Below are 10,775 nucleotides of genomic sequence, written 5' to 3' on the forward strand. Positions count from 1 at the left end.
ACCTTTTCCCCTCAAGGCTTACCGTTTTGTTATGCCATTGTGTTACTAGACATTCTTTGTGTGGTACAAGTTTACAAAGATTCATGTAATATAATCATATGGAAAGGTTTGCGGTAACACCATGTAATGACTATCTCTAATGAGTTGGGGTGGTTCTGAAAAAAGCTGTTGATTTCAACTCGACGTTTCGATCAGTATGCTCTGATCGTCTTCTGAAGAAAGCTCCATAATCATGATGAAATTAGACTGATAAACTTCTGTCTCTGTGTATAACCCAGATATGATAAAACACAATCAATGTGTTATATTGTTTGCAATGTTCATGTGTTTTAGTTATGTTGCTCATTTTGAAAATATGATAACTCAATACTTGTTGTGTTGAAATAATCCGAGCTGTTTTTTGTATTGAATTTAGCAATGTTTGTTTTTTATGATGCTCATTTATAGTGAAACTTTGAGTAATGTGCCTGCCACCCTTGTGAAATTTAACGGGGCTAGTGGAAGGTAAAGGCTTAGTGGTATATTCCCCTGCTTTTCATCTCTGTGGACCCTGGTCGGAATCCCACATCAGACCATAGCCTTGTATGTGGATTGGGTTTTCAGTACCTACCTGATTCTGTGATTTGTCCCTAATATATATATTTGTGGTTTTCCTCCCACATCTAAAAATGAGCATTTCTTCATTGTCTTCTCTACACAGGTTCTTTCAGGCCAATTGGTTACAGTGCTAGTAACCCTATACCTCCCATACAGTGCTAGTAACCCTATACCTCCCGTACAGTGCTAGTAACCCTATATCTCCCGTACAGTGCTAGTAACCCTATACCTCCCGTACAGTGCTAGTAACCCTTTACCTCCCGTACTGTGCTAGTAACCCTATACCTCCCGTATAGTGCTAGTAACCCTATACCTCCCGTACAGTGCTAGTAACCCTAATACCTCCCGTACAGTGCTAATAACTCTATTTACCTCTCGTTACTAGAAATATTTACTGTCTATATTTTACCTCTTGCTTGTTCTTTATTCTGGTGTAGGCCTATATGTCTGTATGAAATTACTAAATTTAGCTCAAACTAGCCTCTTCCCTTCACCCCATTTTTTGTCTCCCTATTCATTGTTTAGGCCTACCCCTTGTTTTTTCTGTATGCTTTCTAACTCCGTTCATGTATTTCCACTTCATTGCTTATGTTACACTTAGTTACCTGTTCATGTTTGTTGTGTTTGCTTTTAGCATTCAAGAAAGACTCTGCTAGGCTCGAAACGTTAGGCCATTAACTAATTTTAAATTTAGCTCCATTTTAGATATTGTTTACAAAGTTACAGCTTGGCTATACAAACTAAATTGTTTTCCTATTAGGTTTTCTTCATCACAGTAAGATTAATTTATTTATTTTGTCATTGTTTCCTCAGGGTGCAACACCAAAGGAAGGTTAAACGTCCACGGATCAAACAACAGTTGAGCTATCAGGGTCAAAGTTCAGGGCCCATTTGCATAATTCTTGTAAGCACAAAAATTTGCTTAGCAGAAACAGGTTATCAGCCCAAATTACATATAGGCCTTTTTCGAAACTTCGGCTTTGGATTCGGCTTTAGGCTCCGTCCTTTCGCCTGAAACCCTGGGCGCATATACGCAAAGCAGGCGCATTTGTCAAAAGAACCGCGGGGCCAAGCTAGCCTGAGCTGAATCCAAAGCCAACTCTAGTCGTATCGAAAAGGGCCTAAGATTGCATCGTCATGGCTGGTGGCAGTATTTTCTGCTTATAAATTGGGCCCTGGTCTTTTTGGATTTGCACCATATGGCTGCTCATACTCTTCATTATTAAATTGGAGGAAAGTGATTGGTCAGTTGATGGTCAATTGCTCAATTGTGATTGGTTTGTTTGTGAATATTCTATAGCATCAAATTTGAAGAGCTGTGATTGGTCAGCTTGCACTTAATTTAAGATGTGTTTGTGAGTGTGTATAATTATGTATATATATATGAATAATCAAAATGCATTTATGTTGGGACCAATTAATCCTGAAACACTGTTTGTTGATTGGTCGATTAAGGTGCTGTGGTTGTTATGTTTGCTAAGGCTATAGTAGTCGGCAGAAATGACTGGCCACCCTGACTGTGCCCTGCCATGTCAAACTGTAAGATGGAGGTATAGTGTTTGATCTTAGTTCTGGGTGTGATCCCTGGCTGTACTGCAGTTACAGGTTGAATGGCTTCTGACTGGCACCCCCAACAAAGATATTGACAAAATATGGAGGCTGCCAACATAGGGCTAGATAGCTAGCAGTTGGTGGAGCGCCAGCACGTTAATTCGGAGGTCACAGGTTCAAATCCCACTCTAGTCAATTTTCCTTTGTTCAACCCCAAATTGTTATAAAGTCACCCTGTCAGTTTCTCTTGTGGTTAATTACTATAGTTTCCTGGTGGTGAGGCAACTGTGCCTAATGTTAGACAGACAACAGTCAACACAATGAACAATAGATAGGCAACAATACAGTGTAATACTGAATAAACCTGTAGGGTTATTCATTTTCCTCGCCCATAACATGAATTTTCATTTAGACATTTACACTCACAATGTACTCTTTAAAACAATGGCAGTATTTGATGAAACTTGTAAGCACAGAAAAACTTGTTTAACAGGAATAGGTTGCCAGCCAAAATGTCATGATATTTATATTAACATGTCTAGATTGCTGTGAATGGTACCCCCACGGGTAATCAGAATAACCCAGTTCCAATCGGTATCGTCGTTAGCTGACAGCTTTGATCAATTTGGGTCCAGCACATAACAGTAATTGATTATCACATGATGTGACAACAAAACCACTTTTGTAGAAAAGCTACTCAATCTTTGTATTCAATGAGCTGAAATTTAGAGTGATATAACAATAATCTCGTAACTGTTTCAAGATTGTTTAAGGTTTCACTTCAGTTTATGAGAAACTGTGTTGCAAAGTCTCACAATGCATAATTTAGGCTTTAAATAGAAAACACAATTAATTGGTTATCGCCAGCAAAGAAATGAAGTGTAAGTTTCTGTATTATACCTAAAAAGGAAAAATAGAAATATTGCATTTAAAATAAATTTATACAAATGGCAACTGAAGACAAGCATAAAATTCGTTAGGACTTTTTTTTCTTCACTAAGCTCCCTGCACATTCAGTATTTTCTTGATGGAGGCAAACTTGCCATCACTGAGATGAAAAGACTTGTTGTTCTGAGCAGACCTTAAGGTCTCATTTGAAATGATGTGAAGAGTCTGTAAACCTCTAAAGTGTTTACATTCTGTGAATTTAGGAAGCTTTATGTTGACCAAGAGGAAATTTATGTCTAGTTTCAGTTGTTTTCTTCTTCAGGTTTATACCATTTCACCACTATGAATACACACAATCACAATTGCCTTTATATTATATCGATTGCGGCAATCGAAATAAGCGTGTAGGAAGGTGCAACAAAATAAGCAAGACAAGTTATCAAAAGAACGTAATCTACCTGTAAGCAATCAGACACAAACATGGTGAACTCCGCAAACCAAATAGATAGAAAAATAAGTTGTTTTTGTTGTGTTCACTAAAACGAGAGTGTTTAAAAACGCGAGTGTTTGAAGACAACAATGAGAATAGACTCTTCCCCAACCCAATGATATACTACATATCCTTTAAGCTGTAATGGAAAGCTATAATGGTAAAAGTTCTAAATGGAAACCATTATTAAACCTCAGTGTGCAGCAAAGCCATTGAGTCTGATTGATAAAAATCAAACAGTGCCGGGCAGCTGTAACTACTGCCGTTAGATTGCCACCCTGCATCGTTATATTGTGAGGCTCACAGTTGAGTGTTAATGCGGGCAGTTTAGCGTGAGTTGGGGTCGTAAATGAAGTCATTCCCCGCTCTGAAAGTGTCCCTAAAGTAGCGATGTCTCGGTCTTTGACAAGTCGTTGTTTTCCTTGTTGCATTCGCTACACATCGTATTCAGACTCTATTAAATGTGATAGGGGGGATCCATTTCAATAATCAACCCAGCAGTCTTATTTATGGTTACTCGTTTCCTCTCTGTCTTCTCTCTTTTATGTCTTGACAAATCTGCGACGCTTAAGTGCTGCATTTGTCAGCGTTTTGACGTTGGTTCTTTTTTTTTTTTTTCTTTTTTGGCGGGAATGAAAGATTGGGTAGAACCACTTTGTGATATGAAATCCGCACGCACAGAGCACGATAATGGGTTTGGCTTTAATGGCACCAAGGTGAATCGAATGGGAATGGAAGTTACCGATGATTAATGGCTCGGCGGTTTGAAGATGGAGCAGCAAAACAAAAGCAAGAATTAGGAACAAGTTTTAAAAACCACTCAGGAAGTTGTATTGGCAGCATCTAGGGGGGGTGCTATGTAATCCAGATAGTTCGTACGTCATGTATGACATCATGTCATGACGTCACAATATGCAAACTATCGTAGACGGCTTCCAGTTAAGATAACAGATTTTACTGAGTATCTGTCTGTAGGACCTGTTTTAGTTGGCAGATTGGATGACTTTAAGACAACATTAACACCTGTTTGCAGGGTGTAGGAATGAAAAACGCTTACCTTCTGCTCAGAACAAGGTCATTTATGGCAATTTCATATATATGTAAACAATGATCAACAGATTATTAAATGAAAAATGCGTAAAAAAAATTTTAAAAAGGGGGAACGATTACTTAGAAAATGTTGGTTTCTTTTTGCCAATCAAATACTTTGAAAACCACTCTTGATAAAAAAAATTATAAACATTTACCAGGAGCTCCAGGATATGCAAAAGCAATTTTACCAAAATCCATAAAAATTGCACTAAGAACCTTATAAAATAGCAGACGTTATCAAACAAAATGTATCGTAAATAAAGAGCTTTATCTTGTGGTTTCACAGCACCAATCCAATAATTCGATACAGGAACCAGTATGATTTACAGGTAAGAGTAGTTCTGCCACTCTTCAAGAGTAGAATAAGGTGTGATATCAGAGATTATATAACTGAAATGGAACAGTCCAAATTTTACCTTGCGATAATATTCCTCCCATTCCACTCTGAGCCACTCAATATTTGTATATTGTTGAATATAATAATTTAAGCAACATAGGCAGAGCCGCTGACTCTCCCTGATTCTGCAGAAATTTCCCTCGAAAATAAAACAATCTGTTGACGTTTTGATGAATAATAATAATTATAATAATTAAAATTTATTTTGCGCCCCTTACATACAAAATGATCAGAGGCGCAGAACACTTGTTAAAAAGCACAGAGTGAAAAAAAAGACGAAGAAAAAAGACTGGTCACCAGGCCAGTGCCCAAACAAAAGTATGGGGATACGTCTGTCCCTTTAACAGAGAACTAATTAATTACTTATTACATAGGCCTATCTCTGCTGGCATCGGTAATGTTTTGACCTTTTCAGGAGACAGACGCCTTTAACCCTAACTATGCTAAAATTCTAAACTAACTGGCAAGGTGACCATAGAAGAAGACATTAAAAGCTAAAAAGATAAAAGGCTAAAAAGATAAAAAGCTAAAAAGATGAATAACTTTGAAAATCTCCCTTATTTTGAAAACTTTTTTTATCTATTATGTTGAATGTAATTGTTGTACTAAATCTCCCCGATTTTGGAAACTTTGTCCTTATTATGTCGAATGTTATTCTAAGTATATCCTTGATTGTTGTACACAATCTCGCTGATTACAAGATGCAAATGACTGCAGCTGTGATACAGGTTCGTATTTACATATTCAGTGCTTGTGGCGATTAATTTGACCTGTAATTTGTTAATGAGGGATATCGTCACTTGAATAAATTATGTTTTTTGTATGTAGGGTAGAAATGTAAATGATGTAACTTGCATGATTTCAAGTGTTAAGTGTGTGTGATATGCAATTTTAAAGTCATAAGGTTTATAGCAACGAATAAGAAGAATGAATAAATCAATGTTTTGCATTAGTTAAACTGAAGTGTTCCTGTGTTTTGCTTTAAAGCACCACCGTATTCGACAAGGTTCACCCGACACAATAATGTGTCGGACATAAATGTTGTGTTGGAAACGATGTGTCGGACATAATGGTAAGACATTTTGGCAAGTATCGAGTGCACACGTTTAGTCGACCCGTGATTGACTACAGACCAGCAACGTACATGCGCAGTGACACACTCACTGGAACGACTCGTTTGGAAGCCTAGTCAACCGTCGGTACCACGACATTCAACACTTCGTTGTCTTCCGCGTTTTCGCTATAGTGTAGCATCGAACATGCTGTTGGAACCAGTGCAGAAACCATGGTAATGAGGCTGGTTCAAAATGGTTGACAACATTAGTCAACCAATGGTCGACCAGCATGGGTTCGAGTCAAAATAGTCAACCTTTAGTTAACAAGGGTGCACACTCGAACTCGCTCTTATTGTGTCTGCCGTAATTGGTCGGGCTAATGATTTTTTGGACACGGTTGGTCAGACAAAATAGTTTTGACGCATTGGTCCATGTCGAACGTAATAATAGTTGTCTGTTACATGTCGAACGTAAATGTCAATTACAGGCGTAATGGACCATGTCGAACCATGTCGAACATATTGGTCCATATCAAACGTAATAGTCGATATCGGACGTCAAGATCCAAGTCTAACGTAATTGTGTATGTCGAACGTTATTTCCATGTCGGACGTATGCCTGATGCCTGAAATAATTAACGTTTGAAACGTCTTTGCTTCGTCGGGTGGGGGATAACGTAATTGTATCAACCCTTTTATTGTCTGCATTGCTGGCCATGTAACGAGTGTTTGTAGGAAAGTTATAACTTCTTTTGTAATTCCTCGTGATCTTAACAGTTGTCAGGATGTTGTCTCGCCCTTTGAAAAATGTCGGTATCATTCCTTCGGGTCCAATTAAGACTATATCTGATGATTGTATCCACTGTATACAAAGCTTGCGCAAATCACCTCGTTGTTCAATTACGTATATTGCAATCGTCAAAAGAACACGTCCTCGACATTTTATGAAAATCTAGATCAAGAATAAAAAACATCGCTCTGAAATTGTTTGACCTATATCATACTGACTTTGGTTTGGGGTGCTGTTATTTCATTCATCCGTTTCTGTAAATGATATCTTCCATCAAGATATCAAGGATATTGTCGTGATTTTCCATCGGGGGATAGTGTTTGACTGAAGTTAACCGCCGATTACTTTTTGCGTACATTGACTGTGATAGCAATCAGACGGTAATGAGAATGATTTCTATTCAGACAGGGCCCAGGAAGTAAAGCGAAGAATTCACTTCCATTTCCAAGGTGATCCTCGTCCACAGACTTGTCTCATTTGATAAAGAGAATTATTCTACAAACTCCCCCGCTCGTTCGCGGCCTTTTTAGAAACGTGCACTGATTTTTTTTTTTTTTGTGATGGATTGGCCCTTCCTGTTTGGGGGAATTTTCGTCGTCTCGTTTTTTTTTAAATCCTGATTTTTTTACCGGAACTCAGTACAATGGGGGGAAATTGCGACTTGCCGCATCGCAGATACACGAACTCTAAAAGGTGTGTTTCTTATGGTTTAGAGTTTGGTAGGAATTAAGTGCTTTTAAGGAGTAGTAGCCGACTTAAGAAGTAAATGGGTTTTGCTTAAGCGTGGGCGCAATGACGGGCGGGGCCCTTGTCCGCCCGGGTTGGGTGCCTGAGACACGGCCTTGGTGTAAGGACGGTCTTCCCGGAGCACTGCAAAGTACTAAACCAGTCATAGACCGGACATTATTACAACCTAACTCACAAATGGCTTCTACTTAAACCATACGTTTTTAAACATGTTTTTTTTTTTTTTTTTACATTCCTAAATTCAATTGAACCTTCATTATTGAAATACAATTTGCAAATCAAAAGACCCTCCTCAAATATAGTTCGAATTAAAAAGAATGCTGAAACAATTTTAAAATTAATACAATATTTTGTGAATTTCCTCAAAAATAAAAGCACTCAACTAAAAAAAAACAATTGAATAAATAAACTCTCAACACAGGAACAGGGTCAAAATAACCAATGCTGGCTAATGCATGCTCTCAGGCTGGCTGCAAAACCCCCACTCATAAGGTCGTATGTTAGATTCATGTAGATTTATTCAGGATGATCTTGCCCAAGGCAGCAACACGCTCTCCCCTTCTCGTGTTGCCCTAATTGATTTTGATAATTAAAAACAACAAAGACTATGCGAAGAAAATATAATATTCAGAATACGCTCCTGACTGGCTAGGATTTCTGCCTGCAGTATAACGCGTATTAGGCAGATTTCTGAAATATGATAACTCTGATAAGTTTATTCAAGTTCAATTTGACGATTTAAATTCCAGATATGTATTTATAGTTCAGTTTGGTTATATTGTGATCTTTTTGATTAAACAATATGAGGAACTTGCTTCATATATAAAGGCAGCGGGCACTATTGGTAATTACTCAAAATAATTGTTAGTATTAAAAACTTACTTTGTAACGAGTAATGGAGAGTTGTTGATAGTATAAAACATTGTGAGAAACGGCTCCCTCCAAAGTAACGTAGTTTTCGAGAAAGAAGTAACTTTCATCTGAAATGTTTGAATTTGATTTTGAGACCTCAGAAATTAGATTTTGAGATACCAAAATTAAGCATCTAGGCACACAACTTTGTGTGATAAGGGTGTTTTTTCTTCCATTATTATCACGCAACTTCGACGAACAACTGAGTACAAATTTTCACATTTGTTTCTTTGTGCATATGTGTTGAGAAACACCAAGTGAGAATACTGTTCTTTGACAATATTGCCAAAGGTGTCCAGTGTCTTTAAGAAGTTTATCAGTTCCAATCTTCGAAAGAAGCTGTTGTCTGATCAATGTCTGGAATTGTCGCTTGTGAAGACATACAAACTACCGTTGTTTGTTTCAATGGCTGCAATCGAAATAGACCAAGTATCAACTGCAAGAAACCATGACAACACATTAACTGCTTTTCGTCCATGCATATCATTTGCTTGTCAATTATCTTGAACAGATATAATGTAAAAGCGTATTGTTAATGTTATTTGGCTGGGATCAACGTTACAACCTCTTTCCCCACCGTAGGTCTGTACCCAGCCTCTATCTTTTCTTCAGATATTTGTTTCATGGTAAATGTTCCACCAGTGTGTCTGACCTGGTTCCTCCTATCAGTAGGGTGTTTAAAGGAACACGTTGCCTTGGATCGGACGAGTTGGTCAAAACAAAAGCGTTTGTAACCGTTTGTTATAAAATGCATATGGTTGGAAAGATGTTTTAAAAGTAGAATTCAATGATCCACACAAGTTTGCCTCGAAATTGCGTGGTTTTCCTTCTACTGTGCGAACTAACATGGTCGGCCATTTATGGGGGTCAAAATTTTGACCCCCATAAATGGCCGACGTGTTAGTCGACGAGGTAAAAGGAAAACCACGCAATTTCGAGGCATGTTTGTGTGGATCATTGTATTCTACTTTTACAACATCTTTCTCCCCACATGCATTCTATAAAAAAACAGTTACAAATGCTTTTCAAAGACCAACTCGACCGATCCAAGGCAACGTGTTCCTTTAAGCGTGAAACCAGGCTTTGTGCTACTTCTCACACATACACTTGGCTTTGCTGAGATGTAGAACAAGGAGCCATTCCAACAGCTTTATTCCACGTACTGCCTCTTTGGAACCCCTTGCCTATGATGCACCTTTCCCTCCAGCATCTAGGGTATTGAGGACTAGCAATTCTTAACTGCAGCCAGCTCAACTGAGTTATTTCCATCTCTAATATTTCCTTTTTCACCGAGGTTTACAACTCGTGATATCGGTTATTAAGTTGAAGTTCTCAAGTGCATCATTGAGAGGGGGGAAGTAGGGTAGTACAATTATTGTTTCGTATATAAGGGACAATGGTAATGTATCGGGGTCAGAATGCAGTAATTTGCCTTGTTTCTTGGGCGGCTCTCTCATCAAGGCTCTGTGTTTATTTTCTCTCAGTTTCCAATCTTAAGAAGTGGTTTATTTTTCTTTCGAAATGTACAAGACCGTTGATTGAGGTACACTCATTAGGCAAGAAGTTGGTATCTGACGACTTATTCATGTCTATAAAACCAGGGAAAGTGACAAACACGCCAGCTCTTGTTATTGAGTTGTAAGACCGTTGATGGAGGTACACGTATTAGTCAAGACGCTGGTACCTCACGACTTTTTCATGTCTAAGAAAATACTAGGGGACAATCACTCTAGCTCTTAAGACCTTTGATAAATGTACACACAAGAACTTGATACCTGGCGACTTTTCCATGTTTGAAAAATATATAAACAAACCGGGAAAGTCGCATCTGCGACCGACCGATCGATACTATGTGGGCGAGTGTATGCCTTTGTGTTTTATACATTAATGTTGATTAATCTCTATGGTTGATCGAACAGTGAAATTGTTTTTTTTAGTTCACGCGTGGTTCCGGTGAGGTAGGATGCAACTATAGCGTATGAAATGAGGTCACACTAAAAAGGCTATAATTTATGGCGATAATATTTTTTTTTTTTTTACGAAGGATGTGGGATGCGTTCAGTTTTGTTGGTAGTCATGGCGTTATAGTAACTTAAAGTAGAGCTACAGGGTTGGTTTAAGTTTATTGAGAAAAAGACGATTTTTTTTAACATACAAGGCTAAAAGCCACTCTATATGTTAGGGGCTACTAAAAGAAAACAATTGAACATGAAAATAACTCAGGAGAGCTGGAGGCAGGAATTGATATTCCTCTTAA

At 38.1% G+C, this 10,775-nt stretch overlaps 1 protein-coding gene across 1 annotated transcript in view; it reads left to right on the forward strand.

The window, feature by feature from the left end:
- The window catches only part of LOC139943703 (tubulin-specific chaperone D-like), a 106,006-nt gene extending 100,033 nt beyond the window's left edge, over positions 1-5,973 (forward strand). The window contains exon 34 of the mRNA XM_071940447.1: positions 1,411-5,973. Within this exon, the coding sequence (XP_071796548.1) occupies positions 1,411-1,434 (24 nt within the window). The 3' untranslated portion in view covers positions 1,435-5,973. The remainder of the gene's footprint in view (positions 1-1,410) is intronic.
- The last annotated feature ends 4,802 nt before the right edge of the window (positions 5,974-10,775 follow it).

This window comes from Asterias amurensis, chromosome 11 (assembly GCF_032118995.1).
Source record: "Asterias amurensis chromosome 11, ASM3211899v1".
NCBI lineage: Eukaryota > Metazoa > Echinodermata > Asteroidea > Forcipulatida > Asteriidae > Asterias > Asterias amurensis.